At 62.6% G+C, this 12,663-nt stretch overlaps 1 protein-coding gene across 1 annotated transcript; it reads left to right on the top strand.

Moving 5' to 3' along the window:
* The first annotated feature begins 617 nt into the window (after positions 1–617).
* Positions 618–10,195, top strand: LOC143171633 (antigen WC1.1-like). Its single transcript, XM_076360679.1, is given in 16 exon segments — positions 618–768; positions 771–889; positions 892–1,243; positions 2,498–2,845; positions 3,077–3,391; positions 4,338–4,664; positions 4,751–5,065; positions 5,721–6,035; positions 6,518–6,580; positions 6,665–6,979; positions 7,434–7,469; positions 7,758–7,895; positions 8,656–8,751; positions 9,181–9,264; positions 9,480–9,632; positions 9,885–10,195. Coding segments are annotated over 16 exon segments (3,384 nt in total). The 3' UTR covers positions 10,142–10,195.
* Positions 10,196–12,663: the final 2,468 nt, after the last annotated feature.

Genomic DNA, 12,663 nt, shown 5'->3' with positions numbered 1-12,663 from the left:
GCAAGGGGTGACAGATCCATTCCCCGCCCCCCACACAGCCCTGTCCTGTGATGATTCCCCACCGCCGTGACCGTGACACCCGAAGCGGAGCCATCCCTCATATATGGTCATGAACAGCGCTGGAGAAGTTCATTGGAGGGCTGGGCTGTGTCGGAGGGGAGATAGCTCCTGATCGTGTCTAAAAAGGTGCTGCTGCTTCGATTGGCTCCTCCTGCAGCTGGGTCGGCATCTGCAGAGATATATTACCCTCCCACCGCTGTTGTCCCCGTGAGTCCCCCGGAGCCGTGAGAGGGAGTGGGGTGCAGCAGGGCTGTGCCAGCAGGGCAGGAGGCTCAGGATGGGCACAGAGGGACTCCAGTTCCCTCAGGTGATGTGGCTGCTCCTCTGGGTGCAGCTGTGCAGGGGTAAGTGCCGGTTCCCTTGTCCCACAGCCCAGGGCCAGTGAGTACCAGCGAGGTCATCGGGATACTTCTGAGAACGGGTTTCTTTGCAGGTGCCACTGAGATGAGGGGCAGAAGGTACTCAAGTCAATTGAACTTCTGCCCTTCCCTGTGTCTCTCTGGGTGGGAGAGGCAGCTGTGGGCCTGAGGGCACAGGGCTGTACAGGGGTTTCTGGGATGGTGAGGAGACGGTGCTCTGTGCAGCGCCAGCCACGGTGTGCGGGTGGGCATGGGCAGGAGGTTGTTGAGGTGGGAGGAGGTGCTGCAGGCTGTGGGGTGGTGAATGGCACAGCAGGTCTGCTGCTGGGCACCCCCAGCTCTTTGCAGCCCATGGGGAGAAAAGGGACCCCCACACTGCCCCGGGGACAGCCCAGAAGGGGGAGGACTCCCACTCCAGTGCCTGTGACTCAGCCTGGGCAGGGGGGACCTCCAGACCTGCAGTTTGGGGCTCAGCGCCCTCCTGACGGGTCCCGTGTTGATGTTTGAAGGGGCTGCGGTGGTGAGGCTGGAGGATGGTGGCGGACGCTGTGCTGGAAGAGTGGAGGTGAAACACCAGGGCCAGTGGGGGACCGTGTGTGGTATCTCTTGGGACATGGCCGATGCTGCAGTGGTTTGTAAGCAGCTGGGCTGTGGGTCTGCTGATGAAGATCCTCAGTATGGACACTTTGGGCCAGGATCTGGCCCCATTTGGATGGATAATGTTGGCTGTCGTGGCACCGAGTCTGCCCTGTCTGACTGTACACACGACGGATGGGGTCAACACAACTGTTATCACAGCTGGGATGCTGGAGTGACATGTTCAGGTAAGGGACCAGCCCATTCCTCACCTTTGTGGCTGGGATGGGGGAAGGGACCTGGCTGTGCCCTCAGGGAAACAAGGGGGTACTAGAGGAGGGCCTAGTGTGGCCGGTCACACTGCTGAGCTGGGACTTTCATTCCTGGTTTCCCCGGTCCCTGAGGAAAGCCCAGTGGGAACCTGTCCCTGCCTGACCCCCGATGTGGCTCAGCCCACCCTCAATCGGTGCCTGGGGCTGGGAGATGAATGCCCACCCTGCCCCGCAGTCTCTGTTGGTTCCCAACTTTCTCCTTCTGTTCACGCAGGAGCTATCTGGCAGCACGGAGGACCAGGTTCCCCCATGGCAGAGGCACTGAGAGCAGCTCACGTGGCCACCCACAGCCCCAGGGAAGGGCCCAAGGTGGCCAGGGACTGTTGGGTTGTGTTCCCTGGCAGACATGAGTCCCCCCAAAGCAGAGGGGCTGCTCACAGGGGAGGATCACTGGGCTTGGGCAGAAGAGCAGGGTGGCGTGGCCACCCCATTCTTCTTCCAGGGTCACCCCATGAGAGCCAGCTCACAGGGAAACAACCCTGTGCAGGCAGTGCTGACCTGCTGCCCAGCCTCTCCTGTCGGCCCCAGCCCCTGTCTGCCCTGTGCCACGGGGGATTTGCTAGCACTTTCTGGCTCTCCTTGGTGCCTGTCCTTGCCTTGGGAGCTTGTGTCAGTCCAGGGCTGCTCCTCTGCCTACTCTCCTGCCTTCTGCCCAGCTGTTGGCTGGGGCTGTGCATGCCTGGCCGTGTACTTCTGGCCCTGGCTGAGGACCCCTCCCCGGGTGGGTGTTGGAGCTTGGGGCTGGTGGAGACAGCAACCGCAGGTACACTCATAGAGTGTGTACCCTCTGGGAATGAGGTGCATTTCTGGTAGCTCCCAGGGGTTCCTCAGCCTGGCACTGAGCTCGGCAGGCAGAGCAGGCTGCAGCAGCCAACAGTGCCTGGGCCAATCTCCCTGGGCTCAAGTGCTCCAAGCGCTGCAAGTGCCTAGGGCCCGTGCCAGGCATCCCAGGGTCTCCAGGACAGCAGCAGTTTTTCTAAGCAGTATCTGTGGCTGTGGGTTTGGAAGAAAAGCCAGCCCATGAGTGCTGTGCTGATGTCTGAGGAGCGGCAGGCAGTCCCTGATGTGTTTGTGCCATCAGCACCCACTGGGAGCTGCTGGGGTGCTTGTGGGACTCTTTGCCCGTGGCCTCCTTGGAGATTAGGTGGGATGCGGTCAGGTAACGGACAGAGGGCTCTGGGAACTCGCAGGGGTCTTTGATTGCTCCAGGATTTGTCCGGCTGGTTGGAGGGAACAGCCCCTGCTCAGGACGCGTGGAGATCCATGATGGAACCCAGTGGAAAACTGTCTGTGACTCAGACTTTGGTCCCAAAGCCGCCGACGTGGTCTGCAGGGAGTTCCAGTGTGGCGCAGCCCTGTCCGTCCCCGGAGCAGCTCACTTTGGAGAAGGTGTCGGTCCCATGTGGGACAGAGAGCTGCAGTGTGCGGGGAATGAATCCTTCCTCGCGTTCTGCCCCAGGGGGTCCCCCAGAGACCAGCCCTGCACCCACACGGACGCCGCTGGTGTCACTTGCACACGTAAGGACTCCTGTTGGGGTGTTAAATGCCAGGGGGTGTGCTGGGGACAGGGGAGCAGGGCAGGGACTGTGCCGTGCCAGGTGTGAGGACAGCAGGGGTGATGTGGTTGTCTGCAGCCCTAAAATCATGCAGAAGGAGGAGGATGGCAGGCTCTCGTCCATTTGGCCTCTCCTCTAGCTCCTGAGGGAGCGAGAGCACAAGTCCACCCTCTCTCATCCTTCTCTTTCCCGGAGTTCACAGGGTTCCGGCTGGTGAACGGCAGCACGGCATGTGAGGGGAGGGTGGAGGTCCATGTGCTGGGGACCTGGGGCTCTCTCTGTGCCTCCCGCTGGGATCTCTCGGATGCCCACGTTCTCTGTCGTCACCTCGACTGTGGGTTTGCTGAGTCCATTCCCAGAGGAGGGCATTTTGGGAGAGGAACCGGCCCTGTCTGGAAAGACTCATTCCACTGTGATGGGACAGAAGCTCACCTGGGACAGTGCCCAGTGACTGCCTTGGGGGCCTCACCATGCTCCCATGAGAACAGCGCTGCTGTCATTTGCTCAGGTGAGTGCTGGGAAAACACAGGATTAACTTCATTTTCCCCTGGCATGAGAGAGAAATCCAAAGCAGGGGACCCCATTGCAGTGCCAGGCTGCATTTCTCCCTGGAGAAACCCTGGCTTCACCAGAAGCGATCTGGAGGGCTTTGCCTGCTCGGACCAACTGCTCTGCTGTGGGAGAGCTGAGGACTGAACAGGAGCAGTCGTCTCTGCCCCCCGGGTCAGCAGCTCAGGCTCCGGGGCCACTACTAGGCCTGGGCTCCTTTGAACTCCCACTGTGGGATGGGCCCGGGGCAGCGCTGCGGGGATCATCGCCAACCCCCTGGCTGCAGACAGCCCTGTTCCAGCCACAGAGAGATACCCTCAGAGCCTGAACTCACCATCACAGGGGCTGCCTGGGTGCCCCCGGCAGCAGCGGCAGACCAGGGGGGTGAGCTGCAGAGCGGGGCTGGGCTTTGCCCTGCCTTCTGGTCAGCGCAAGCCCCAAACTCATCCTGTTTGCTCAGAGAGGCCCCCCTCGCGCTGCTCCCTGCCAGGGACACAGGCTCCCAGTCCCCCATTCCCAGGGACGTAGATGGGCAGAGATGTGTGGGCTGTGCCTGGTGTCTCAGCAGTGCCAGTGCTGAGGCTGGGCAAAGCCTGTCCTGGTGCTGCCCATCCCCAGGCCACTGCTGGCCATTGCTCCCTCCTGCGGAAGCTGCCCCAACTGCATTGGCAGGGACGTGCTATGTGTCTCTGGCCCGCCAACAGCAAAGCTGGCGTCTGGCTCAGGAAGGCTCAGGGACTGGGCAACCAGCCCCATGGAGCCCTGGCCCAGGAGCTCCCGCAGAGGGCTGGGGACAGGCAGGCAGAGCTTCAAGGCCCTGAAAGGGTGCCAGAGCCTGGAGACGTGCCGCAGGCTGCTTGCCTCCCTGGTGCCACCAAGGGCTGGGGCATGGCTGCTCTCCCCAGGCCCAGCTGGCTCCGCGTCCTTGCGGCTGGTGCTTGGAGGGAGTCGGTGCGACGGACGAGTAGAGATCTTCCAGCACGGGACATGGGGCAGGGTCCTGGATGACCACTGGGACATGCGGGAGGCCAGCGTGGTGTGCCGGCAGCTGCGGTGCGGAGAGGCAGAGACAGCTTACAACCCCCCGAAGCCTCAGAGAGGGACAGGTCCTGTGGGGCTGCGAGGGGTCAGGTGTGCAGGGCACGAGGCCAACCTGACCCTCTGCAACACCTCCCTGCCCGAGAGCATGCTGGCAGCAGGGAATGCAGAGGACGTGGGGGTCGTTTGCCGGGGTAAGTGGCACTGCACAGGCCCCCCCCAGGCTCTGGGCTGGGTGGGCACCGCCCCTAATGACAGCTGGGGTTTCTTCCCACTGCAGGGAGCCGGCAGGTCCGGCTGGTGAACGGGCCTGGGCGCTGCGCTGGGAGAGTGGAGATCTACTACCAGGGCAGCTGGGGGACCATCTGCGATGATGGCTGGGACCTGCCCGATGCCACTGTTGTTTGCCACCAGCTGGGCTGCGGAGGGGCGGTGAAGGCGTTTGGCTCTGCTCAGTTCGGGGAAGGCTCTGGGCAGATCTGGCTGGATGCCGTGAACTGCTCTGGGGCCGAAGCTGCTCTCTGGGACTGCCCAGCAGGGTCCTGGGGGCAGCATGACTGTGGGCACAAAGAGGACGCAGGAGTTGTCTGCTCAGGTCTGTGCCGGGAGCTGTGGTGGGAGCCCAGTGCCCAGGGAGGCTGGGACGAGGGGACAGGCGGCAACGACCGAGGCTGTCCCTGGCTGCCTCTGAGCCTCTGCCTGAGCCTGTCCTGGGGACACACATGCACAAACCCCCTCAGTCCCACTAGAGGTCCCTTGTAAGCTGTGCTGTCCCCAAGGGTTAGTGGGGAGGGCATGGGTGTCTGTCCGTCTGGGACTTCTCTCTGCCCCCTGGCAAAAGGGTGATTTGCTGGCTGTGCCTCTGCCTGGCTGAGGGCCTGGGGGGTGAAGAGGCTTCTCTGCTCCCATAGCCCCAGGCCCCAGTGCCTGGGGAGGCTGGGATGAGGGGAGAGATGGCAACGGCCGAGGCTGTCCCTGGCTGCCTCTCAGCCCCTGCCCAAGCCCGTCCCGGGGGTGCCAATGCATGGGTCTCCTCAGTCCCACCAGGGTTCCCCGGTGAGCTCAGCTGTCCCTGAGGGTGAGCGGGGAGGGCAGGGTTGTCTGTCCATCCGGGACTTTTCTCTGTCCATGTGTGCAAGGGGGACTTGCTGGACGTGCCTTTGCCTGGCTGAGGGCCTGGGGGGTGCAGGGGTGTCCCTGCTCCCACAGCCCCAGACCAGCATGTTCCCCTTTGGCCACTTTCCTCCCAGAGTTCGTGGACCTGAGGCTGGAGAACAGCGATGGCTGCTCCGGGCGCCTGCAGGTTTTCTATAACGGGACGTGGGGGAGTGTTTGCTCCAACTTAATGACTCCCGAAACAGTGTCGCTGGCATGCAAGGAGCTGGGCTGCGGGGATGGAGGGTTCCTGGAAACACGCCTGCCCTATGGTAGGGTGTCTGGCCCCGCCTGGCTGGATCGTGTGGAGTGTGGGGAGAGAAACAGCTCCTTCTGGCAGTGTCCCTCCGCTCCCTGGGACCCACAGTCGTGCGATGACCTGCAAGATGAGACCCACATCACCTGCAATGGTAATTCTGAGCTACCCGGGCTCCAGCATCCCCCCAGCTCCTGCTCCCTGCTGGGCACAGTCAAGTACAGAGACAAGGCCCACAGGGGCTTTGACCTTACGTGTCAGATCCTGCTGCTTCTGGTGGCACAAATGGGACTTCAGCTCTCAGAGCCCCACACATTCACCAGCAGTTGCCAGCAGGGCTCCCAGCAGTGCCCGGGGGAGGCAGAGGTGTCTCCAGGCAAGGTCTCAGGAGAGACCAGCCAGCGCTCCGAGGAGCGTCCCCTCCATGGACACCCTCCTGCTTTTCTGTGAACCAGGGTCCCTTTGGGGCTGAGCAGTCAGGGTCCCCCACATTGCTGTGTGTGTCCCCTGAATGACCAGGGTTCAGCTGCTGCCGTGAGCGAGGCAGCACGGGGAGGTGTGAGCAGAGCTGTACCCCACCCTCTGCTGCATGACTCCCCTGCAGCAGCCCCTTCACCCCAGCTTTTCCTTCTGCAGGGAGACGGTCAGAAACGCCCCCAGCCCTGGGGACTGTGTGCCCAAACTCCACAAGCTGCACAGGTAGCTGCTCCTCTGCATGCCCCTCTCACCTGGCAGGGCTCTGCCTGCTGTCCCGGTGCCCTGGAAGGTCTCTGCCTTCTCCAGACAGGGAGAAGATTCGTGCCGTTGGAGGCGAGAATGGGTGCTTGGGCAGAGTGGAGGTCTGGCACCGCGGCTCCTGGGGGACGGTGTGCGATGACTCCTGGGACATGCAGGATGCCGAGGTGGCATGCAGGCAGCTGGGCTGTGGCCCTGCAGTGTCTGCCCTGGAGAAGGCTGCATTTGGGGAGGGGACGGGTCCCATCTGGCTGGAGCAGGTGGAGTGCCGGGGGACAGAGCCATCTCTGCAGGACTGCTGGGCTCAGCCTGGGGACAGCGGTGCCTGCCGGCACAAGGAGGATGCTGCCGTGAACTGCTCAGGTGAGCGCAGGGCTGGGACTCCTCACGGGGGTATTGGCAAGGAGCCAGGGAAGGCGTTTTTCCTTGCTGGGTCCCATCATGGCTCCAGAGCTCCTGAGAGCAAGGCTGTCCCTGCAGAACATGGGAGCCTGTTCCCAAGTGGGCAGCTGCTTCTGTGGGGCTGGATGTCCTCCGTCTTCTACCCAGCAGGGCTCTGCAGGCCCCAGGGGCATCTTCCAGCATGCTTGTGCTATCCTACCTGTGTCCCAGAGCAGGGCCCTGGGCTCTGTTCCAGCCACCCTGAGCAGCCCTGCAGGAGGGGCAATTTGTGTGGGATGTGTCAGGGATGTCTAAAAGCACACGCATGCATTCACACACATATAAACACACACACACACACGGCATGTCAGAGAGGAGGCTCCCTGGTACCTGCACGCCCACTCTCTCAGCCCAGTCTCCTTCTCTTCCTCTGCAGCTGCACCCAGGACGGCAGCACCAACGCCCCGAACAGGTAACCTGTCCTCCCTGGCTGCGCTGGGTCTTCTTGAGGTCAGGCTGTGACCCGCAGCCGGAGGGAAGGGCCTTCTTGTCGGGGTGTGAAGCTCCCGAAAGGAGGCACCGGGGTAGCGGTGGAGGGGGTTGGATAGGGCTGTCATTTACTCAGTAGGGTGGGAGCTTCCCCATCACTCACCCCCTGGGGCCCCTTACCCCCGGTGTAATGGGGGTCAGGACTGGGGTGTCCTGGCCCCACACCTCTCCCAGGTCTGGTGCTGCCCTTTCTGTGTTCCTGCCCATGCAGATCCCACTCGGGGCCGTCCGACCAGCAGTGAAAAGGTCTCATTGCCCGTCATCTTCTGCATCATCCTGGGAGCCCTTCTCTGCCTGCTCCTGGCCCTCCTGGCCGGGCAAGTGCGAAGCGCCAGGGCTGGGCGCAGAGGTGGGTCTGTCCCCCATGGTCCCAGGGGAAGATGCCTCCTGGCAAGGCCAGGGGTGCTGTGGGGTGTCAGTGAGTGGTACAGGCAGAGCTGGGGGGACAAGAGTGTGTGCTGCCTGCATTCCCATGTGCTGCCCCATTGATTGCCTGACCATGGGCCACCAGCAGCAAGGGGTAGAGAGAGTCAGGACACTGGGAGGATTTAGGGATGAGGCAAGGAAACAAATGGCTGAGCTGGGCTGGGACAGATGGGAGCAGAGGGGAAACAGCTGAGGACCTGCCACTGGCAGCACTCTGGGCAGTGCTGGAGTGGGCTCTGGGTCAGGGGAGATGCCAGGAAGAACGTGGGGCAGCAGGGTCCATACTCGTGGTTTCAGACCCCCAGGCTGTTCCTCTGCCCAACCCTGACCTCCCCATGGCAGGGCACGTGCCATGCTCTGGATCCATGGGGCAGAGAGGGGGAAGCTCCAGGGGGAGAGGAAAAGCAGGAGCTGCTCCAAGCTCAGCACCAGGGACCTGACCCAGGGGCCAGAGGGGCAGAAGGTCTGTCTCTGAAGGGACGGTGCAAGGGTGTCACTGCCCCAGCTCATCTCCATGGAGACATTGCCCTCACTGAGGAAGTGGCAGCGGTGACCGAACAGCGCAGCGGGTCTGTGTTGTGGGGACAGCCCTGGGCTGGCCCAGGGGAACAGGGCTGGGGGAACAGAGCAGGATTCTGTCCCCTCTTTGCCTGTCCCTGAGCCAGCCCTGCCTCTATCCGCAGGCTCCGAGCGCGCTTGGGAGCCCTTCTCTGAGGCCGTGTATGAGGAGATCGGTTACAGCCCAGCGTGGGAGAAGCAGGCAAGGTTCAGTCAGTCAGGTAGGTGTGGGTCCCTCATGGGGGGGCACATGTGCAGAACTCTTTCCCCTGGCCCTCACCCGGGGCTGACCCACTGCAACCCCCTGGCCCATGGAGTTGGGGTCTGTGGGTTCTGTGGGGAGAGCAGCCAGGTCCTGGGCCTGGGAGAGAAGCTTCCTCCCCACCAGCTCTGCCCATCCCAGCCGGGGACAGCCCCTCTCTGCCTGTCCCTGCACCCCTATGTGACACCTGAGGGGTGAGGGAAGGGGCTGTCCCCAGGCATCTCTGGGAGGCCCTTTGAGACAGGGTTGATCCCAGGGGAGCAGGGTGAGTCCTGAGCCCTCCTCCCCACTCAGCCCTGGCTCCGTGGGTCCCCCGTCCCCAGCAGCACTGACCACAAGCCAGGTGAGCACAGCGCACTCCCATACCACCCACTGTGCCTCTCTCCAGGCTCCGATTCAGAGGGGTCCCTGACCAAGCTGCAGCCCTACCCCAGGGACAGCGAGGAGGAGGATGGTCCACGTTCAGCACCAGGTAACAGGGGCAGGAAGGGGTTGATGTCCTGTCCCTGCAGACATGTGATGGACAGCAATGTCACTGAGTGTCACCGTCAGAGCTGGGGAGCACACTGGGTGTGTCCTGTGGTGCTGCCAACACCGGTGTCTGAGCCCCATGTCCCTGCGCATCCTCCCATCCTCTGCTCTGCAGGGTGTATCTTCTCACTCTCACCAGCTCCCCTCTCCTTTCAGATGTCCCTGTCCTGCTCGGAGGAGACCCAGCAGATGGCTATGATGATGCCAGGGAGGTTTCTGACCCTGGGGAGGATCCTTCCCCTGGGCAGGGAGACTGGGAAATGCCCAGGGCGCCAGAGGAGGGAGCAGGGCCCGGGGATGCTCCCGGAGGTGAGAGGGAAAGATAGCGCTACCGGTTCCTGGGGTGCCATCCCTGGTGCTGGATGAATCGCTGCTGTACTGAGAGCCCAGCCTCCTGGGATGGGGGAACCTGCCCTGGGAATTTTTCCTTGCGGGGACCAGGGGGTGGGAGAGAGACCTGAACATCTCAGGACTAGTGAGGAGACGGGAGTGAGGAGATCTACAGAGCAGGAGAGGCACCCCATGGGGCGAACGTGCAATGGCCTGCCTTGCTGCTTGCAGGGGCAAACCTGCGCTCCCAGAGAAGTGCTGGGGCCCCTGGAGCTGAGGGAGATGCCTGGTCCCTGTCCCCAGAGAGCATGGGCTATGACGATGCTGAAGAGGTGTCTCTGGCGCATCGCCCTGAGGACACAAAGGTTGCGATACCAGCGGACAGTGCACAACAGTCCCTGATGCCCAGAGCAGGAGAGCCCGTCCCTGCTGTGCAGCTGGGTGCAGCCGGGAGGGAGGAGAGGACTGTGCAGCTGGGAGAGCCGTGAGCACCAGGGAACTGTTTCCCTTTTCCCACGGGCAGCAGAAACAGCTGGGCATGTCCTCTATTTGTATTATGCTGTTTTTACGCTGTGCCTCCATATTTGTTCTTAATAAAAGTCTTTGGGGGTTTGAGCCAGAGCTGGTGCTTGCCTGCCCAGGTGTCGGGGTGTCTCCCTGAGGCTGATCTGGGGGGGGGAGCAGAGCACAAAGACATGGTGGAGGGGAATGGGCACATCTCGGGACAGCAGGCTCAGGGTCAGGCTGTGGGGCTGCGAGAGCCCATGGTTCCAGGGGAATATTCCTGCTGATATTTCCATCCTGCCAGCAAAAGTTTCCAACAAAAATGGCTCTCTGCAAGGTCCCGTGATGCACCCCAGCGGGAACGCCCATCTCCTCACCTCGGGGTTCCCCAGTTGCTCTTTCCCCCAGGACCATGCTGGTCCCACGACAGAGCTGCCATGTTGGGATGAGGCCTGGGTTGTGGCCCCACAGAAGTGAGCCCTAAGGTGGCCGTGGTGCCTTGAACACCCCAGCCAGCCACAGGGGGGATCACGGCCCACGGCTCATCTCCCACAGCGGTTAGGAGGCAGCTGTCCTCCCCACTGCCCTGGCACAGGGTACAGAGCCACTTGCTGGGGAACACGGGCCTGGGATTGCCCCTTCAATGACTCTGCCAGGACTCCAGTCTCCATGGGCTGTTCCTGCTGCCTTGGGGGTCCTTGCAGACCCCGAGCACTTCTATCACAGCCCCAGAGCTGCCTTCCTTCCTGGGCAGGGGCATTAAGGCCCCATGGCAGCCCTGGGAACCCCTCCTCCTGCTGCGCTCCTACCTCCACCCCTGCCCTCCTGCTGCCTCGCCAGGGGTGACAGTGTCGGTTTGTGTCGGGGCAGTACCTGTGTGCAGGTGCAGGGGGGATGGGAGTGGGGGGGGTTGGTGGGGGCACCTTTCCCTCAGCGTTGTGGGAGGCAGATGAGGGAGAGGCCAGGGGGAGGGAGAAAGGATCCCTGTGAGACGTGGACTGGAACCCACAGCTGTCATCCAGCCCCTGGCCTGGAGAAGGGCCTGCCTGGGAGGGTGCTAACGTGGGCACATTTCCATGGCAGAGGGTATTTTGTGTCCCTCCCCTAATGCAGGCACTGCTGGGAGTTGAGCCAGGGTCCCTCTCCCTCGGCTGGGGCGTTCACCTGTCCCAGCTCCCATGGGCAGAGAAACCTTTCACACAGGAGCTGTGTGGGGAGAAGGGTTTGACACTTGGGCAGGAACCTGGAGCCTAAACTGCCCTCCCTGCTCCTGCTGTTGGGTCTCCACAGCCCTCCAGCTCTTCCCCGATGGGCTTCTCTGCTGCAGGCCGGAAGGTGCGTTGGGTGTCCACAGCAGGGCTCCCCACGAGGAGCAGCCGCAGGTCACTGCAAAGAGCAGGATCTGGCCCTAGAGCAGAAGAGGGGAGGAGGCAGCCGTCACCAACAGCCTCTGCCATGACAGCGTTGGCCCATTCCCTCCTGGGAGCTCCCCCACCCCTGGGGTGACCCTGTGGGGGTCTGGGGGGAGCCCAGGCTCACACACTCCTTTGCCCTGGTCCCTAGAGGTTTCCTGCTGGCAGCCCCTGGCCCCGGAGCCAGCCCCTTCCTCCCCAGCTCTGGGCCCACCTCTCCCTGTGGACATGCAGGGCTGGAGCCTGCCCCGGTGGGAGTTTCCCAGGGTATGGAGGCTGTGTTTGCAGTGCCCATGTGCGCCACCCATCACCTTGGGGGTCTCACCCTAGGAAGGCTACTCTCTCCCATGGCCTTTCCCAGCGTGGGGCAGCAGTGCAGAGGGTTGGGCTCTCACCATCAGGCCCCTCACGTAGGTCCTCAGGAGCTGCAGGAGCCTGCACAGATCTGGGGCACAGATGATCCCACACTGCTGCAGAGAATGAACCCAGCCTGCAGGGCCAGACTGGTCAGGCCCCAAATGCCTTGAAATGGGCTCTTTCTGCTCAGGTGTGCTGCCCCCTCACCCACACCCAGGGCCTGGCTCTCATTTCCCTGAGGAGGAGGAGGAGGCAAACCTCTGCCAGGTGCCAGAGTAAGGGAGAAATACTACACCTGCGGGAGGGCAGAGCTGGTGGGGAGGTGGCATGGGACAGACACTGGGCTTTTCTCCCCTGTCCCTGCCTGGGGTGGCTTGAATCTGCAGGTCAGTGTCCATACTGGCGCCCACCGTCCTGTGTTCAGAAGATATCCCCACAACCCCCCTTCTTCTTTGCTTCATTTTTATACCTTATTTCTCTGAATCTGGGCTCACTGTTCCCAGGGGCTGGGCACCCTGCAGTGAAACATTGGGTCTCACACCCCGTTTTGGTTGCAGAGGTTTTTGTCAGAGGAGCAGCCGAGGCACCATCTCCTTGCCCTCCCCACCTCTGCACAGCTGTGGACAGGCCTGTGCTTCCCTGTTCCCACTGACATGGGGTGGACAGAGCCACCAACCCCCCCAGGAACAAGAGGTGGGTGCCGGCCCCACCAGTTCCACCTCTGCAGAGCTGTGCCT

The sequence above is a fragment of the Aptenodytes patagonicus genome, chromosome 29 (assembly GCF_965638725.1).
Source record: "Aptenodytes patagonicus chromosome 29, bAptPat1.pri.cur, whole genome shotgun sequence".
Classification (NCBI taxonomy): Eukaryota; Metazoa; Chordata; class Aves; order Sphenisciformes; family Spheniscidae; genus Aptenodytes; species Aptenodytes patagonicus.
The sequence above is the reverse complement of the archived record's forward strand: the minus strand, read 5'-3'. Positions and strand labels throughout refer to the sequence as shown.